The following is a 21,029-nucleotide window of genomic DNA, read 5'->3' on the forward strand; positions in this document are numbered from 1 at the left end:
AAACCACTCGAAACATGGTGTTACATTTACTCTCAACCTTAAATAAATTTTCTTTTTTCAACACTACATAATTTTCGTCATTTTATAAAAATAAATTAATCCAAACATTTTTTTTATCTTATAAAGTCATAAGCTCATAGGCTGCAACCTAAAAAGATAAACTTATAATAATTTTTATTTGTCAAATTATTTTTGAAACATACATATGTTTTAGTATTTTAATATTTAAAAACTACCGTATAACCCTTTTACTTTTGTCACCTTTACAAAATACTCTCGCTCTACAGAAAAGAAAAGGTGAGTTGGGGGAAGAAAGTCTTTTGTTTTTTTTCCTTTTTAAATTCGATAGAGAGGAGTCTACAAAACCTCCTCATGTCCGAGTAGACAGACTGAAGCTTCCGAGATCAATTTCAGGCAACAACAGATCATGAATGCAAGCAAAGTTGAAGAAGATGTCTTTCATCATCACCTTGACTCAATCGGCGATCCACAGCCGTTGATTTTAGATCGCCATGACTCAATCGGCGATTCTCAGCCGTCGATTTTAGATCACCATGACCACCAGGAGGAGCAACAGCCGCCGTCTGAATTTTCTCTGCCTCCAATGTCGGAATTCGACTTCTTTCGTGATGAAGATGAGGATGATTCCATTAGCCATACCTCTTCTGACGCAGAAGGTGTTCAATCTTTTACCAACGATGCTATTTCGTCTGATAAAACAAACCCTAGGTTTCAATACATTAACCCGGAGCCTCATATATCGTCTCAGTTCTACACATTTAACATCGAGTCTCACTCCTTGATGATCCGGTGTATCCTAGAAGGCCGTCTCGCGACTCCCGATGAGATCAGACTGGCGACGCCACTCGCCGTGCTCACTAGCTGGCGGTCGGTGTGGAAGGACCGTAACGAGGACACAGCGTACCTGACGGCTTGGAAGCGGATTCAGGAAAAGCTTACAGTTCACGTCGGCGAACAAGGTAACGAATTCCTATGCTTCAAGAACAATTCGAATAATCAATTCGTTTCGCATATTAGTCAGTGGCAAGAAATAGTCATGAGCTTTCATGGTGACGGTGATCTAAAACACCTAGGGTTAAAGGAGACGATCGAGAGAATCAAACAAGTTTGGACTGTAGGTGCTAAATTCTACGGAATACCTGAATCGTACATTAGGGTTTGTGTAGCTGCCTGTCCCGTTTGTCTCGATTCAAGTGGCTCGGCAGGGGCACGTTCTAAAAGGCGTAGGTTTGAATACACAGAATCATTCGATGTCCCAGCAAAAGAGGTGCCAATCAAGCTGCAACAATTGGCAGCTAAACACAATGTTGTTTTGTGTATTAGGCAAAAGTATATTAGGTATAAACCTTTCATGGCAGAGGTTAAAGATTATGCATGTCATCGAGCAGGGGAACCTGCATCTTCCTCAAAGAAATCAAGAAACTTGAAAAGAGAAGCTTATGCTTCAAAACGATGTGGATGTAGATTTCGAATAAGAGCAATTGTCCCCATTTCAAATTACAACGAAAAAGACAAAACTTTTGTTTATCAAGAAGAAGGAATAGCTGTGTTTAAGCTGTATGCAGTGCATTCAGGGCATGAACCAGGGCCATTAGATGGGAATGCAAGAATAATGCACAGAATTGTTGGGCATAAAGGAGGGTTATTAATGGAACAAGACATGGTTTATGGAATGAGTGAAGAAGAGAGTTTTTCATTCATGGGGAAAGATGATGGTGATATGCAAAGATCCGTGTTGCAGCAAGTTAAAGAATTGAGAAATGAAGTCGGGTTGCTGGAAGGGAAAATCACAAAAATACCCCCTGAGCTGCTAGGTTCAGTTTCACAAGAACTGTTTGATTTGTTGAATAAAGTTAGAAGTGTAGGGGGATATGAGGAGTCAAAATCAGGAGGAGGAGGTTTGGTTTGTGAGAAGCTGCAGTCTGATGATGATCATGTGTTGGTGGGAGTGGGAGAGAATGATTTAGGAGATTGGAGCCATCATCAAAGGATTTATGGCGATGGAAAAGATGCAGCAGATTTAATTGAAGATGATGATGACAGTTTTGGTCAAACACTTGGAGATGTTGCTTCTTGTTCTTGGGATGAAAAGGATCTTTTATGTAAACCTGAAAAATGGCTGAAATGCAGCAGCTGCTTTGATGAAAAAACTATAATACTCAGCGACTCCAAATTAATAAAGCCCAATATGAATATGAACATGGAGACAGATAGCCTTGTATCTCTACAAGTGGACAGTTTCTACCCTGAGAATCCTAGTAAATGGTATGAATGAACGAATAATAATCATAATAATAATACAGAGGGGATTGGAATTAGTGCACAGTAACTTACTTAATCCTGAGTTTCACCTTTTTTGGTTTTGTGAGAGTGACTAATGTATACTAATGAGTTGTATATTTGTGTACAAAGAATCCATCCATGCAACTGCAACATTGTAATCTGTAACTGTAAAGTATATAGCCATTACATTAGGCCTGCTTTTTTGCACATACATAATCATATCTTGTCAATCCATCCATAAATTTTATAACTTTCTTTTTCTTCATTCTACTTTTCCTCATATTTTGTAATATAATCTCTTGTTTGGTTTATGGAGGCTTACATTTTTCAATCAACAATGGTTTTGATTTTGAATAAGCAATAGAATAGTGAAGAGAAAACAAAATAACATTAAATGTAAAAAAAAAAAAAAAAAAAAAAAAAAAAAAAAAAGAAGAAGAAGAAGAAACTAGCGCTAGCATATATTATGGGGGGGAAGATTAGGGAAAGAAGCTCTTTTCTTACACTTTTTTTAGCTTTGTTTGTGAGCATAATCGATGAGTAGTAGTACCTTGTGTTGAATCAAGCAAAATAAGTGGAATTCGAATAGCTCCATGCCTGATCCAACTTCATAAAAACATTACACCATCATAATTGATATATGCATGGGTGTTAAAAACCATCAAACGGAAACTTAAATTGAACAAAAAAATAGACAAAAAATAATTAATCGAACTAAACTATCTAAAAAAATATAAAATCACAATTTATATTGAACTATGAATTAAAATGTTCCAAAATATAGATAAAATGGGAGCGAGACCATTGAACTTGTACATGTCCACAACATGTTTGGTAGAGGCGCACAAAAAAAAATATCTGATTCTACTATTTTATTATTTTCTTATCCATATAAAATGGTGACATGTGTTATATTTGAATGTGTTATATTTGAATAAGATTAATGATATTTTAATAAATTTTTCTATCGTTAATAAGAATATATGTAGAAAGATAGAAGGAAACTAAGAGAATATTTAATTTTTCAAAAAAAAAAAAAAAGGTCCAAAAGCCCGTCAAGGAAGGGTCGACTTGGCTAGCAGGCCATACCTTTAAATACCAGCCCGTTAAAACCCAAAGGTCTGTCTGGGCTGCCCTTGGCCCAGTCTCCCGAGCATTTTTGTGCATTTTCTTTTTTCGTTTCTCATTTGTTTTGGTGTTGAAATGGATCATATGCAGGCCATACCTTTAAATACCAGCCCGTTAAAACCCATAGTGCGTTTCATATACCAATTTGCATGTTGAAACGGATCATCATATGGGCAAGATTTTCTATTAATGAAATCTAAAAATCTATGCATGTAACTACCAACTTAACGTTTAATAATTTATTCACACATCTTTAATGCTAAAAAGGAGACACTGTTGAACGAACACAAAAAAATTATAAAAATTAACAATTACAAATGTATACCACTCTTAAAAGCGATCTTATTTATTGTTGTTGACGATAGCATGAGGTAGTGACATGACATTTAAGGACCAAACTCCCACATGACAAATAAATTGACCACAGTTTCTATGCTATTTGCAGAGTCAAAAGTTTTCCAAACTTTAATTGTTCGTTGGATTCACAAAAAAAACGTTATAACGATATCGTTAGTAACTGCAATCATTCTTTTAACATATATATATATATATATATATATATATATATATATATATATATATATATATATATATATATATATATATATATATATATATTATGCAAATTTGGTCAAAGACTCAAAATTAAGAGGTAGAAACCATTAGTGCATCATGTACAATGACTTTATGCATTAAACGAATACTGAATCTTATCCGGTCAACATTTATGAAAAAGTCAAATAAGATGATGATAAGATTTTGAATTGGTCAAAATTTAACCAAGTGTTCCTCATATCCTATTGAATCGGTAAATACTAAATCTTATCTGGTCAACATTTATGAAAAAGCCAAATAAGATGATGATAAGATTTTGAATTGGTCAAACTTTGACCAAGTGTTCCTCATATCCAATTGAATCGGTAAATACTAAATCTTATACGGTCAACATTAATGAAAAAGTCAAATAAGATGATGATAAGATTTTGAATGAGTCAAAGTTTGACCAAGTGTTCTTCATATCCATTTGAATCGGTCTAATACGATGTACACGTTATAAACATTTCAAATAAACTTGAAGAGGCACATTGATCTAGCATTCGTCTATCATGAATGCCTAGCCATTAACCGCAAAACCTTGGTTATCTCTCATGCTCGCTGTAGGACCTTTGGTTTTTCTTTCTACTAAAATCGAATGAGCCAAAACTGTCTTACGTTTAACCGTAGCCCAGGTATAAGAAATCTCTATTTGTTCGTCATTTTGTTTAACAAATTTTTTATGTCATTTTGTTGATCCGCACCCGTCGCTTTGCACGGGTAACGGCTAGTATATATATATATATATATATATATATATATATATATATATATATATATATATATATATATATATATATTAGGCCTGACAATCGTGTCGTTTTCGGGTTGGCGTGTCGCGGGTTGTCGGGTTGGCGGGTCAAAATATGTTAACCCAAACACGACCCGTTTAAATATACAGGTCACGGGTTGGCGGGTTTGGAACATAAACCCATATATGACCCACCAACCCATTTATTTATACGGGTTCACAAGTTGGCGGGTTCGTGGGTGAGATTTGGGTTCGTGGGTCCAAATTTTAGATATTTAAGTCTTAAACATCCAAATGAAAATTAAAAACATTCATAGAAACATGTTACAGACTTAGCTTATAGGTTACGACTTATGACCTTAGACCATCCACCACGAGTAATAATGTCAAAACAATCAAATGGTCTATGAATAAATAATATATATTATATAATATTTATTAAATATTAATACTTGATACATAAATACATTTAAAAATATCATAATTTTTTATTAAGAATATAAACAGGTTGACGGGTCAACCCGTTTATTTTTTGAGAAACCCATATATGACCCGTTTAATAAATGGGTTGGCGGGTTGGTGTGTTGAAAAACTCAACCCAAACCTATTTATTCCGTGTCGTGTCGCGGGTCGTGTCGCGTATCGTGTCGAGAATTGTCAGCCCTAATATATATATCAACGTGGGCTTGTACAAATCTATATATCTTATAAAGTTAGCATTTTTCTTTAAACCTCATGCATTTGAAACTCTCATTCATTTTTCCTTTCACCAAATTCATTTGAAACTCTCATGGCTTTTTAATTTCTTTCTAATAATAATTATAAGTTGATTAATAAAGTTAAATAAAACTTAAAGTGTAATCATATATAAATAAATTATAATATTAAAATAATATATTTACTTCTACTTATAAAGTTATGTTTTTAACTTTTAACATATTATACTTAATTTATTAGTTTTAAACTTTTAATATATTGTTGGATGTAAACGATTATCATTATAAAGATACAGTTTTGGAACAATTTGTATAAAATAGTTAAATCATTAATTTAAATATAACATTACATGGTCAACTTAAATATAAATTTTAGTTAACCTTAAACATCCCAAAAAATATTTTGTAAATAGTTAAAAATGATAAATTGTAATATTTTTCTAATAATGATTATAAGTTGGTTAATAATGTTAAATAAATATCGAACCTAAAGTATAATCATAAATAAACTAAATTTCAATTTTAAAATAATATCAATACTTTTATTTATAAAGTTATGTCTTTCACTTTTAACATATTATACTTAATTTATTAGATTTAAAATGTTGTTGTATGTAAACCATTATCAGTTTAAAGCTACAAATTTTAAACAGTTGAAACAAAATACTTAAATTGTTAATTTAAGTATAACATTACAATGTCAACTTAAATATAAAATTCAGTTCCACTTAAAAAAACCAAAAGATATTTTGTAAATAGTTAAAAGTGATAAATTGTAGTGATAAATGCAAAAACTAAATTGTAATATCAATTTAACTAAAATATTTCCTAAAGATATTTTTATAATCATTAAAAGTTTTCAAATAAGTAGCTTAAAATAACTTACAATAACAATAGTTAAAAATAATTATATATAAATGATTATATTGTTATTTTTAAAATCAAAAAACAATATTTGATGTTTTAAATAATTATAATGATATAAATTAAAACATTAAGCAAATACATTTTAAAAACTTTATTAACAATAATAATAACTATAAATAACATTAAACCATATATTATATTTAATTTTATTCATGTGTAACTCACGGATAGAAATCATTCAAACGATTGAGATAATGCAGTTATAATAGATGTATATATTATCATATAATTCAAAATGGTCAACATATTATATCAATTTAGTATACAAATTATTATATCAAATTTAACAACATTATTGTTATATTTAAAAAAACATATATTTGTAAAGACTTCAACTATATAGGTGTGCAACGCGCAGACACTCGCCTACTACAAATAATAAGGCAAAGAAAAATACAAAATACAAGTATAAATAAATATATAGTAACAAACTTTATTTACATACATCGTAAAAACTCAGACAATATCACAATATTTAAGTGATTCAGATTCGATATTATCATGCTGGACGGTTGTTTATTTACGCCATCATCATTTTCTTTTAAATATACTGTTCGATGATATGTATCGTTACAAATTGGGATAAGAATATCACACATATATTGTTCAGGGGCAAATATCGTAAATAAGTAAAGAAAAGGGGCCATGAGAACTTCATTATTATGGTTGATGAGAATAAGGACAATAATATGGTCAAAGGAAGTTGAACACCGACTGACCAACTTTTTTACTATTTTCTGTTTTCCCTATCTCGTTTTATTATATATATGTACTATAGTCCAATATATATATATATATATATATATATATATATATATATATATATATATATATATATATATATATATATATATATATATATATATATATATATATATTGAGTTAGTTTCATTTGAGACCACTTATATTTTGTGAGACCGTGAGACGCATTTATTTATTTATTTTTTATTTATTTATTTATTTTTAGTTAATTCATATCCCGAAAATAATATTTAAAATTTTTTTTTTTGATTTTTCCATTTATTTTGCATTTTAAAATTATTTTTACAATATGTACAGCGTAATATTCTATTTAGAATATTTCACGTATTTTTCAAAAAAAATAGAATTTTTTTTTTATTTTTTTTAGTTAATTCAAGTTCCGAAAATAATATTTAAAAAAAGATTTTTTAGATTTTTCCATTTATTTTGCATTTTAAAATTATTTTTTAGAATATGTCAGTAAAATATTCTATTTAGAATATTTCACGTATTTTTCAAAAAAAAAACGGATTTTTTTTTATTTTTATTTTTTTATATTTTTTTTAGTTAATTAAAGTTCCGAAAATAACATTTAAAACAAGAATTTTTGGATTTTTCCATTTATTTTGCATTTTAAAATTATTTTTAGATTTGGTCTCACGGTCTCACAAAATTAGAATGGTCTCAAATGAACCTGAACCTATATATATATATATATATATATATATATATATATATATATATATATATATTTATTTATTTTAATAATAATTTACAGTAAATTTATTTATTTTTTTCAAAACAATATTTTAATATCATAATTTACTCTATAATGAAAACAATATCATAGAAACTACTTACTACATGATTATTAGCTATAATAAGCATACTAAATCATTTTTGGATATATCATATTTTCTTTTGTAAGTAAATCATTTTCTTATGAATAATACAAAACTAAACATTGCATTTAACAAAAATAATATGTTGTCTACTCTAATCATGTATGTTTTGCATTTATAATTTTACAATTTATATATATATATATATATATATATATATATATATATATATATATATATATATATATATATATATATATATATATATATATATATATATATATATATATAGGGTTAGATTCATTTGAAACCATTATATTTTGTGAGAAATGGAGACAAAATCTAAACCATTCATTTTGAAGATAATATATATATATATATATATATATATATATATATATATATATATATATATATATATATATATATATATATATATATTTAAAATGAAAAATAATTGAAAATTTTTAAATTTTCTTTTTAATTAATCATTTATATTTTCCAAACAAATAACTAAATTAATTAAAAAATAACCATTTTGTTAAAATATCTCTAAAATATTCTAATATAAAAATTACAAAAAAAAAACTGTCAGAATATTCACATATTCTATTAGATTATTCGACTACAAATATTTAAATAATTTTAATAAAATATTAGAATGTTCTATAAATTCTAACAACTTTAATAGAATATTAAAATATTTTAATATATTTAACAATTCTATTATAATACTAAAATATTCTAATAGTCTAAAATTTCATTTGAATATTAGAGTGTAATATTCTATTAGAATATTAATGTATATTAAAATAATAATAATAATAATTTTTTTGTTTATTACTTTTCTATTTTTTTTTTTCAATTTGGGTAAATAAAACGACGAAAATAATAATTAAAAAAAATTCTTAGATTTTTCTTTTTATTTTGCATTTTAGATTTATTTTTTTTATTTTTTGATCTCCACGAAAAACTCTCTCTCTCTCTCTCTCTCGCTATATATATATATATATATATATATATATATATATATATATATATATATATATATATAAATATATATATATATATATAAGATTCAGATCCGATAGAAACCCAAAAAATGGTAGGAATCGCGATGACTATTCTCCACCAGTTGTTTTCTTCAGGGGCACAAACATCAAACTCATTTACTTGGTCGTGATGCGTTTGCACGCGACGCACGTCCATGGAACGTAATAAGATCTTGAGGGATAATTATATGCGATGAATGTCCATGAAACGTCTAGAATATATGCTAACGTCTAGGATAAAAGCACAATTCTTTTCTTTTTCGTTTTGTTTTGGTTTTTCTTTTTGTTTTGGTTTTTCTTTTTGTTTATTTTTTTATTTTTCGTTAAAAAACTAATTTTTTTTAAAAAGATATATGCTCTGTTTTAATGTTTTTAATTTTTTTTGGTTTTTTTCACTTATTTTTTTGTTTTTTTTTGTAATATCTTACTTTATATTTGAAGATAGTGGGGTTTTTTTTTTCTTTATTTTTGTTTTTATTCGTTTTGTTTTTTTTTTAATTTTTTAAACTAGATTTCGGTTGGAGATTTTAATGTTCAACAATTAAAAAAATTTGCATGAGAAGATTATTAAGGATCATAATATTCTATGTTCATACTTTTTTGAATCATATTATTTTTTTATCATAAAATTATGAATTAAATTATTTTGAATCATAACGATATTATGCATCATACATTTTTGGTTCATAATATATTGAATTAAATAAAGTTGTTTTGTTAAATATAATATTTGGATCATTATATTTTTTGAATTATAAAATATATAATAATTAAGGATCATTAAATATTTAAATCAAAGTATTTTTAGATCATAAAATGATGAATGACAATATTTTTGAATCATCTCTATTTTGATCATATTATGTTCAACATTTTTTTAAAAAAGTTTTAATCTTTTAAAATGAAGTTTAGTATATAAAACACCTTATTTTTTAAAAAGTTATTAGAATAGTAAGTAGAAGTATTCCTTAAATTTTTATAAGTTTTGAAGAATTTTTTTATGAGTTTTTTTTTTATAAATATCATTTTTTTTCAAATTTTCATTATTGTGCTTATATTGTAAATTTTAAGAATTTTGGTTTTTTCAGATTTTATTTTCAAAAATAAATTATGGTTGAAAAACTAAACGAATTACCAACAAAATAAAATAAAATATATCAGCAATAATCTAGTGAATAAAAATGAGGGAAATTAAAACGTTTACTATGGATTACCTACAGAATTTGAGAATAACCCATTTTGTTTTTATTCTGTAGGTATTTTGTAGTAATTGTTTATAGAATACCTATAAAGTTTGAAATAATCCAAGTTTTTCTGGTTTCCATGGGTATTCTGTAGCATGTTACCTACAAAATAACAATAAAATTATTTTTGTAGCTATTTTGTAGGAAATCTGTTATTAAATTAGGGCAACTTTATTGGATAGGCAATATGTCGTTATTCCGTAGGTATTTTCCTAATAAAATTTATATGGGTATTTTTCATAGCAATTTACCTAGTTTTTTTAATAGTGTAATATGCTTTTATTTGATAAAATTAATGGAATGATAATGTGAAAAAAAAAAGACGAATATAGGTGATCTAAAAGATATATTTATTCGCTAAAATGATAATGTTGGGAGCCCGTTACAAATTGAAAAAATATGCAAGTTTCTTATCTTAAAAAACAACCACACAACTTGCATAGTAAAGGCTACAGACTAACGATAATAAGAATCTCAAAAGTTAGCTCCTTGTGGTCTCATTGGTGATAGTTACTCGTCGTCGATCGTTTTTACTTCTAATTAGTTTAAGAATTAAGTCACAAATGAACTCGCTAAGCAATCATGAGCGACCATTAAATTTATATTTATAGTCGACATTTATGACGAGGATGAACAAGTGATACAATGCAAACATGTATTTTGATGTTACTTTTTGCCAAAGAGTAACATTTTCTTAACTAATATCTATAAAAGAAGCCAATGATGAAGAGGAAGATTGTGAATTTGCATATTATGAACTAAAAATTCTTATTTGAAAATAAAAAACAAATTACAAGGACCAATATACATGTAGTCGTAATGCGAATTAGCCTTTATCTAGTTTATTAGATTTTTGGATTGCTGGATTCGTGATTATAAATTTGTTGGCAAGTTGACATATATAACGAACAAAAAAACTAATATTAACTAGAAAGGTTACCCCCGCTACGCAGGGGCCAGAAACTTTCAATGTTATTTCCGAATCGATAAATATGACAGACGTAGAAAGTGCAATGATGAAAAGCCCGGGCTTTGCCCCGGACCATTTTTTTCATGTTTTTATGAAAAAATGTAAAAGTTTTGACTGCAAGGACCAGAAGTGTCAAAATGGCTAAAAAATTAAAGGGGTAGGAATTAGCAACTTTTTCGAAAAGGGATCAAAGTTGTCAACCCATTAAAGTTTTGTGACCAAACTTTAAATATTAAAAGATTCATAAAAAGTATAAAATTATTGATTGCAAGGAAAAAAAGTGTCAAAATGGCCAAAAAATGAAGGGCAAAGTTGTCAGAAAATGACAAGTTTATTATTCCTAAGATTCATTTCTTTAATATATATATATATATATATATATATATATATATATATATATATATATATATATATATATATATATATATATATATATATATATTAATTTAGAAACTAGTTCATTATTTGTGACAAAAAAAAACACTAATATTACAATTTTGATATTTTCATACTTATTAGAGTTTCTTGGATTGTCTAACAGAGCTATTGATGTTGTGAGATTTGGAATGACTTTGACAACTACACCAATATATGGCTTCACTGTTGTTTGATTTGATAGTTAGATGTAAGGTGCACTTTAGTTTTGCAACATCTAAAGTTTCTCTAACATAAGTTTATAGATCTATCAGGATCAAGATGAAAAATAAACGTAAGATAGAGTCGATGAATCTTCGATGGTAATTGAAGTTTAGGTGATGGAATAGATGGCCCAATGAAGTTAAACTACTTGAAACATGATAAATGGAACGAATAATAGATTGTTGAATTCCTCAATTTGTACATATGTTACATGTCTTAAGTGTACACACCAATTGATAGTCCATGGCTTGCACATAAGTGTGGTTAATCAAAACAAATCTGACTCTTACAAAGTATATGTTGTGAAAAAAGGTCAGAACATGAACTAGAACTTGAACTGTTAAATGCAATTTATAGTTTGCATTAAGGGAAAACGCAAAAAAAAGTTTTGTTGTAACATATTTGCTAAAGTTAATTAGGGAAATGAAGTTGTCGGGTGCAATTCACAATTTGTGAATTAAATTAAAATTCTTCCTATAATTGACATTTGCATTAAGATAGAAATATGAAGAGTTGCATGTGAAACACTCTAGTTCATAAATATACGTTGTGAAATCGACGAAAGCTTTAGGATAACATATTCATTTTTATTTACTCGCGAAAGTATTAATCATTACCCTTGAAATTTTCACAAAACATCTAAAATCACTTTAATTTTCTGTAGGAGCAGGTTGATATTGAGTATTTTCTTATCTTTTTTCTTCTTAATGTCTTATTCATCATCTATATCAAGATACCGAAAGAGGAGAAGGGTGATATGAAATGGTGAAATTCAAATATGTCATTGTTATGTAGAAGCTATACTATTTATGTCAACCATGGTAGAACATTTTTAGGATGCCCTAATATCAATGTTTATGGTCCAAATGTCTATGTAGGAAGTATAATGGAGTCAATATTTTTAATTTCAGCTACATTTAACGTTGTATTTTACGAGACAAGAGGAATGATTGTAATTATTTCGGATGAGAAATAAGGACCTAACCCATAAAGCTACAAAAATTATTTTTTGACATGCACAATAATATGAAGGATATGCAGTTGGAACTGAAGGAGATGCAACTCGAGTTGAAGAAGAAAAAAAAACAATAGTTTAAAGAAATAAGTTTATAAGTGTTATCTTACTTAAGATTGTTTTATTCATGACAATTGTGATTTTCACATTGTGCATTATAATATTTATTTTGTTTTCCGGAATACCTATAACGACTTTACCATAATGCATTTGTAACACCGAGCCAATCAGGTAATTTCCTTTCTTGTCTCAAAGTATTAAAATATTGCAAAAATGGTCCTTATGCCATGCGTACCTAGGGTGGGGCGTATGTAGGGCGTAAGCCCTTAATGAAGGACGTAGATGCATGTGAGCATGCATGGTGTACTCATGAGGTACGCAGGGCGTACTAGGCTGATGAGCAAACCCAAATTTTTAGGGTTTGAGCCCTATATAATGTCATTATCTGCCTTGAGATCCTCCCACCTTCATCCTCCATTCTCTCATTCGACTCCTTGCAAACCCTAACCATCATTTGTGAAATATTGAGCTCATTTTGGTGTTTGGTGCTCACCTTTGAAGGAAGAAAGTGATTGGAAAGCTAGTGAGAAGTTCCAAGCTTTGTGGATCTGTGTTTTTCACATTTCAAGCAACCTCCAGAAGGTATAAAGTTTTGAACTTGATGAATGATTCATTCTTGAGTGTTTGAGCCTTTTGGTCCCATAATCTTGGTATATACGAGTTTGGCCTACTCTAGACCAAATGAGTTGTCCTTTCAGATGTTTCTGAGTGTTTGTAGTCATAAAAATGTAATCTTGGTCCCTTTCCCCTATTCATGAAAGAGTTATGAAGCTTGGGTTTTGGTTAATAAGTTAGGGTTTGGATTTTGAGCCCTTCCTAGCCATGCGAAGTCATAACATTGAAAACTTTATGATTAAGGCGATTATTTGGGGACTAGATCTGAGTTTTGGATGTAAGGTCTTACGGGAATAAGCACTTTATAAAGAAGTAGGAAGTTTACTGAGTATGTTGGGTGTACCTGAGGGTACACAATGTGTAGCCCCAAAGGGCCCTGTAAGCAGCCAAGCCACCCTCTATATTGGGTGTAGAGTTGGAGTACGTGGGGCGTACTTAGTCTGTGAAGGACCTTTGACCTTTTCACCTTTTAACGTTGACCATGATTTTGACCAAGTTGACTGTAGGTCATTTTGGGTAATATTTGAGTTTTGGATTGAGGTGTGGACCTTCTTTACTTTACTATATAGGTGGCAGGTAGAGTCGATATTCATAGTTTCATTCTTTTTAGAGATCGCCTTGGTTTTGAGGTGAGTTTTGGATCGAGGTGTGGACCTTCGTGGGGTGGACCAACAAACCCGCATGGTTGGGTTGAGACTCTGTGTTAATGATGCGTAAATAATTATGCACTAGTTTAACCTACTAATGTAACTAATTATTACTTCCTAGGCAGTGTACGTTGTTGAAAATAGAATAACACAATAGTCGAGTATCGAACACGAGGAACATACTGATTAGCCAATTTTATCTACCAACTACCTAAATTACTATTTAATTAAGGAAAAATGGCTTTCTCTAGTTTTTTGCAAGACTAGAAACTTAATTAACCAAACTAATTACTATCAACTAATGAAACAAAAACTAAAACTTAAAGCAAGAAACACAAAAGACGATTTTAACCAAGGTAATTGAGAGACTTTCGTTTAGCTTCGATATACTTGCTATTATAGTTGATTTATGGAAGTGCAATGGATTTATGCTTCGTTGGTTACTGATTCCTAAGATGACCAGGTTAATGTTCACTAACCTAATCCTTTAGCAAATAAGTTCATTCATACGACGATTAGGTGGATAAACTAAAAAATTTACTAGTGTTCGATTCAAGTTAAATTAGACTTATAACTGATTGATTAATTTGATTTATTAAATCATTTCAATATATGATTGATCAACATATATTAGCTCATATAATTATTTATCCACTTTTCTATTTAACCCTAGGTTTTGGTCAAAACTCTACTCCTACAATTTTGCAATTCACAAAGATCATAAGATTCGAGTTCAATCAAGACTGATGGTCATGCAAACTTAATTAAACTCAACAATAAATAGAAAAGTAGTTCTCATAAGCATAGATAGGTTCTTTAATAAGCTAAAGTAACAAATAACCAAATATTCATAATCCAAACCATAAATCAAACCACAAATCAAACCATAAAAAGTCAAGTAATCTAATCTAAATGAAATTCATTGGTTTTTAGTAGGGGTGAGCACGGTGTGGTTATTGCTCACCCCTAGTTTTTAGCCTATGATTTTGTTGGATTAGGTGTCTAAGCCCATAACTATTTTTTGTATGTACTTGATTTGATTATGAGCATGGTTCTTTTGGGTTGCTTTCACCATAACAATTTGATAGGATGAATTATGTGAAAGAGGTTAATTGTGATTTATTAATATATTATAAGAATAATATATTAATTGAGAAATCATATTGCTTAATTAGTATTGATCAGAATTTAATTTTGTGATCAAAAGAGACTGATTAAATTAACGGAGACTGATTATGTAAATCAATAATAGTTGTAGTTTGGTGGTGGGTACATTTTTTGTTTTTTATTTCTATTTAAATTGTTAATAACCAACCAATCAAAAAATATATCAAAAAAGAAATAGAAAGGGTAAAATAGTCATTTTACCGTTATAGGGACGGTCCGAGTGAGAAAAAACGTTATAGGGACGGTCCAAGTTAATTTTTGAAAATAAGGACCAAACGTGCTTTTTTGGCACTTGGACAAGAGACGAATCGTGTAATTTACTCAAAAAGAAAAGAAATTGACTTACCATGGTAATTAACTTTTCTGTTTTTTCACATTTGGGTAATTATTTTTTTTACACATCTAGGTAACGAATTATTGGAAGTGTTCACATATGATCATTATAACCGAATGTAACCTGCTACAACCGGTCATAATGGTCATATGTAAATATTTTCAAAAAGTTCGTTGCCTAGTATATAAAAAAAATAGTTACCCAGGTGTGAAAATAGGGACCAAACGTGTTTTTTTGGCACTTGGACAAGAGACGAATCGTGTAATTTACTCAAAAAGAAAAGAAATTGTCTTACCAGGGTAATTAACTTTTTTGTTTTTTCACATCTGGGTAATTTTTTTTACACATCTAGGTAACGAACTGTTAGAAGTATTTACATATGATCATTATAACCGAATGTAACCTGCTACAACCGGTCATAATGATCATATGTAAATACTTTCAAAAAGTTTGTTACCTAGATAGATAAAAAAATAATAGTTACCGAAAAGTTAACTATCAATAAAGTCAATTTCCCTTTTATCTTTTGTATATCAAACCTCTTATCAATTATTAAATATATTTAAATTTAAAATATTTTTTATTGCTTTTCTAATTAATTGATTTTATAAAATACTCTCTAATAATTATTATATAATTATTATATGAAATATTAAATTTATAATGATTATATAATATTTTTTCTATGCACTTTTTTTAGCTATATACTAAATATACTTTTCATATTTTATATTATAAAAGCGACCCGATAGTTTTGTATTTTTAGTTTTGTTTGTGTGGAACATTCAATATTTTATTAAAAGGATGTTATTTGTGCTTAAATGGAAACAAAACTCGCTCTCAAAGATATAATTACATATAATCTCATTATTGCAATATTTTTCCGAACGATGCATTTTAATATGTTAATTAGTTGAATATTTATGTCTACTTATATTTTTTATAAAAATATATATATTAAAAAAATATGTGTATTTAGAATATAGTAAATTAAATGAAAGACTTTATAGACATTTTTATATAGACGGAGATAATCAGTTAAATTTGTAATAAGTTATGATAACATTAAGTAGTAGAATAAAAAAGAAAGTAAGTATTATTTTAAGTCAATTTTACTTCATTTCGTAAGTTTTTTATTTGTTTTTATTACTTTATTTTCAACATTTAATGAATTTATTCCACATTGATCGTTATTGGTTAAAACAGATAAAATATTATTATGAGATGGAAATGGTATAATAATGTAATAAAGTGAATGGTAATTTATTTACACTCCTGACACGATATTTTTTATTTAATTAAAATTTACTTTATTGGATTTTGTAAAAAAACAAATTCATTTATGAGAATTTTGAATTATTACCTTTTCAACCCAATAATCAATACCAATTTATCTATTTTTTTATTACATTTACACACACAGAATCGATGCGTCTGTGAAAAATTTCACGCAGTTTCTGGGTTTCAGTGTGTGTGTGTATTTTTTTGTTATAAGAAGTTCAAAACTGCTCCTCAAAATCCCATAAATTTCACCGGATTACAGTAATATTCTCTTCTAATTAGGGTTTAGTTTTTAAAATTTGATGCTTGATTTCATTTTTACCGGTTTTTAATTATTTTATAGCTTTCCTTGGATATATTTGAAGAGCTTCTGCCAAATACTAGAATTTCCTGAGGTAATTTTAATTATGATTTCATTGCTATCTTAACACTATGTATTTAGATTGAAAAGGTAATGTAGAATGATCCGTTTGCTAATTTTAGTTAAATTTCTTTTTCTTTTTTTGATTATGATTTTGAAATTAATCTGGATTTATCAAGTTTTCACTGCTAAAATCTTGAATCCTATTATCTAAAAAAAAAAGACACATGTACTTGGTTTAACGATTTTTTTCACTTCTATTGGAATTTACTTTCCTCAATTTGTGAAGAACTGTAGATGATTCATTCAAACTACTTGGGTTATTATTATTTTTTTATAATTTTTTTTTTTTTTTTTTTTTTTATATTTTTAATGTAGCCTTCACGTGTCACATGGATTCAAGGGAAAATATGATTCCAGCAGTAGAAACAATATCACCCGAGGCTCCATCAAGCTATCAATTGGCGCCAAGAAACGATAATTCCAATCTGCTGATTACACCACCTGGTTTTTCACCGGTGAGTGGTGGAATCCCGAGTTCATTGGTGAAGAAAAAGAGGGGTAGACCAAGGAAATACGGTCCAGATGGGGTGGTGGCTGGTGGCGGCGGCACATTGTCACCACTTCCCATCTCCGCCTCTGCTCCGCCTGATTCCGGTGGTGGGTATTCTGATGTAAAATTTGGTGAAGGGGAAGGAAGTGGCGGAGGCAGCTTTGTGGTTGAGAAGAAGAAGAAAGTGAAAATGAATTCTTCCGAGGGCAAGTTAAAGAATAGTTACGGGAGTATGGATTTAGGTATTATTATTATTTTTTTTTTTATCTACTTTAAGATTAAAATATGTGATTAAAACCAACTTAATGTTAATTAATCACCAAAATTTCAATTTAATACATTTATAACCTATGGTCATTTTTCTTTTGCAATTTTAGGCGACAGGATTTCATCTGGTGGGAGTTTTACCCCTCACATGGTCACTGTTAATCCGGGCGAGGTATGTTTAATGAATAAAAAAATAATCATATTATACATGATTATAATAGGAATTATTCCAAATTTCCTTGTATTTATGTTGTGAATTTGTGGATATATATGCTATTGATAAAAAAATATATCTTTGTAGTGAAAGAAACAAATGTTTTTTTTTGGTATTTTATGAAGCTAGAATGAGTAGCTAATGATGCTATGAAACATTCTAATGATTAATTTAAGTACATTTTGATAATTATGTTTAAAATATATATTATTATAAATTATAAATGATGAATAATTATGATTGGGGTTTTTTCAGGATGTTACCTCTAAAATAATTTCGTTCACAAAAGACGGGCCCCGGTCAATATGCATTTTATCGGCGGTTGGTGTCATTTCACATGTGACTTTGCGCCATGCCGATTCATCTTCATCTGGAGGCACCGTAACATATGAGGTGTGAAACTTAATTTATACTAAGAAATAACAATCTACTTTCATTTATTTGTTTATTATATTATAGCACATGCTACTTTCATATTCTTATTACAACTTTATACTTTATAAAACCTGATACAATTATAGCAATATTGGTAAAATTTTCACCTTAACAAGAAAAAATTTGAATGTACAATGCTATAATTTTGTAGATTTTAGTAAAGTATGATGCCTTAATAAGAGAAAGGATGAAAGTACAATGTGTTAATAAGGAAAAAGGGAAAGTAGAATGTTGTAATGAGAAGAATGAAAGTATGATGCTATAAATTATAATAAACAAATAAATGAAAGTGTGTTGCTATTTGTTGCAATTAGGGAAGATTTGAAATACTTTCATTATCCGGATCTTTCACAAGTGGAGAGATTGAAGGGCAAGAAAGTAAAATGAGCATAGCTTTATGTAGCCCTGACGGCCGTGTGGTTGGGGGTCAACTTGGAGGACTTCTCACAGCCGCTGGTCCTGTTCAGGTATATGCAAATATATCATATAATTATGTATTATAGCTTTTTTTTTTTTTTAAATGTTTAATTAAATTAATTTTTTTACATTTAAATAAGTATGTATAACACAAGCATTTATAGAGTATGACGCATAGAATTAAAGAAATGATACACATTTATGTGCTGGAAAACGTTTCTAAAGAAATCTACCCAATTATAGCTTGAAAAAAATTCTTTGATAGAGTCTTCAAAGTACAATGAAAGCACGTTGCTGTTTCTTGCATTCAACCCTTTATTTTAATTTTTTTTTTAATTATTTAAAAAAAAATCAGGTGGTGGTGGCAAGTTTTCTACCAAACATAGGCAGTCCAATTGACCCAAAACCAAAAAAACAAAAGACGATTGTTGCCCCTACCCAACCTCATGCTATCAACATGGAACAAGAGAAAAAGTCGAATGAAATTGAACATGCACATGAGGCGGGAGGAAATACCAATTCTACCCCTACCCCTACACGTAATTTCCAATTTGAGAACCACACAACAGGAGCAAGTGTGCATGACTGGAGAAGAGCTGCTACAGACATGAATGTGTCGTTGAGTGAAGATTAAATTAATGTGTTAATCATCTTCATTTATCTTATCAACTGAATTAATTAGTTGCGAATTTTAGGAAATTTAAGACTTAACTAGGAATCTTAATCTTATTCTTATGAGATCATAGGAAATATGTTGTAACTTGTAATGTTGTTTGTTTGTTTGTTTCCAAGTTTGTTAATAGTCAAAGGGTCTTCTCACACGTGGCACATGCACACACCCCCATGCCAACACGTGATTTTTTTTAATTTTCAATTTATTTTTCTTATTCAATTCAACTTTACTAAAGTATTTGAATGCATAGTCATACAGAAGCAAAAAACCAAACCATTGTACTCTAAAGTTTTTTTTGGATGTAATACAAAGTTATTATATAAGACAATGCATAAAAAAATAAAGTATATACTGATATATATGCTCTCAGTTTTATTATTACCTAAATGGTTCGATTTTATTCGATTTTGTCAAGTGGATTATAAATTTCATCAAGTATCCAAAAGATGATTTAAAAGGATATAACATTACCTAGACAGAAAGTATAAGAAGAAACATGCACCACTTGTAATGACTAGTGTGATGATTACATTCCAAACTCTTTCAAGTCGTTTTAAATGAAATCTCTAAGACAAAGCATCGCCTCTCTTATAATGGCTATGTGCCAACTCATCATCTCAAAACATTCTTGTGGCTGTATGTCAATTTTTAAGTTTTATTATAAATTATATACAAAAAAAATATTTGGACATAACATAAAAATGCCATAAAAAATATTAATGACATATCTTATAATGTTTGATAAAAAAGATAAAGGAAAAAAATTAGAATTATAAACAATAGAATTATAGAATGCATATGATACTTGGTTACATAAAAAATCCCACATCGACTCCAATAAAATAGTGGTTGGAGGTTTTCCATCATAAATAGATGTTTTCTCTTTCACACTTAAATACCATGAAACTTGTTGAGTCATGGTTCCGGATTTACTCCAAGTTTAAGTTGGTTTTATAAAATAATAATAATAATAATAATAATAATAATAATAAGAAATAATGTCATATCTCCTAGATCCACAAATATTGTTTTCAAAAAAATTGGTTTTGTCATTCAGAAAGAGCTAGCGGCGCAACTTGTTG

At 28.6% G+C, this 21,029-nt stretch overlaps 2 protein-coding genes across 2 annotated transcripts; both read left to right on the plus strand.

Moving 5' to 3' along the window:
- The first annotated feature begins 299 nt into the window (after positions 1-299).
- On the plus strand, positions 300-2,554 carry LOC111908182 (uncharacterized). Its single transcript, XM_042896322.1, has 2 exons — positions 300-980; positions 1,095-2,554. The coding sequence occupies exons 1-2, from the start codon at positions 428-430 to the stop codon at positions 2,294-2,296; spliced, it is 1,755 nt and encodes a 584-aa protein (XP_042752256.1). The 5' UTR covers positions 300-427; the 3' UTR covers positions 2,297-2,554.
- A 14,597-nt stretch (positions 2,555-17,151) lies between these two features.
- LOC111908146 (AT-hook motif nuclear-localized protein 1) lies at positions 17,152-20,095 on the plus strand. Its single transcript, XM_023903981.3, has 7 exons — positions 17,152-17,288; positions 17,371-17,422; positions 17,767-18,183; positions 18,319-18,380; positions 18,678-18,815; positions 19,172-19,324; positions 19,630-20,095. The coding sequence occupies exons 3-7, from the start codon at positions 17,781-17,783 to the stop codon at positions 19,906-19,908; spliced, it is 1,035 nt and encodes a 344-aa protein (XP_023759749.1). The 5' UTR covers positions 17,152-17,288; positions 17,371-17,422; positions 17,767-17,780; the 3' UTR covers positions 19,909-20,095.
- The last annotated feature ends 934 nt before the right edge of the window (positions 20,096-21,029 follow it).

The sequence above is a fragment of the Lactuca sativa genome, chromosome 7, assembly GCF_002870075.4.
Source record: "Lactuca sativa cultivar Salinas chromosome 7, Lsat_Salinas_v11, whole genome shotgun sequence".
Lineage (NCBI taxonomy): Eukaryota > Viridiplantae > Streptophyta > Magnoliopsida > Asterales > Asteraceae > Lactuca > Lactuca sativa.

Coding starts and splice junctions, on each gene's coding strand:
- LOC111908182 (XM_042896322.1), top strand. CDS start 428: ATGAATGCAAGCAAAGTTGAAGAAGATGTCTTTCATCATCACCTTGAC. Junction 981..1,094: donor AGTTCACGTCGGCGAACAAG/GTAACGAATTCC, acceptor TAAAACACCTAG/GGTTAAAGGAGACGATCGAG.
- LOC111908146 (XM_023903981.3), top strand. CDS start 17,781: ATGGATTCAAGGGAAAATATGATTCCAGCAGTAGAAACAATATCACCC. Junction 18,184..18,318: donor TTACGGGAGTATGGATTTAG/GTATTATTATTA, acceptor TTGCAATTTTAG/GCGACAGGATTTCATCTGGT. Junction 18,381..18,677: donor TCACTGTTAATCCGGGCGAG/GTATGTTTAATG, acceptor GGGTTTTTTCAG/GATGTTACCTCTAAAATAAT.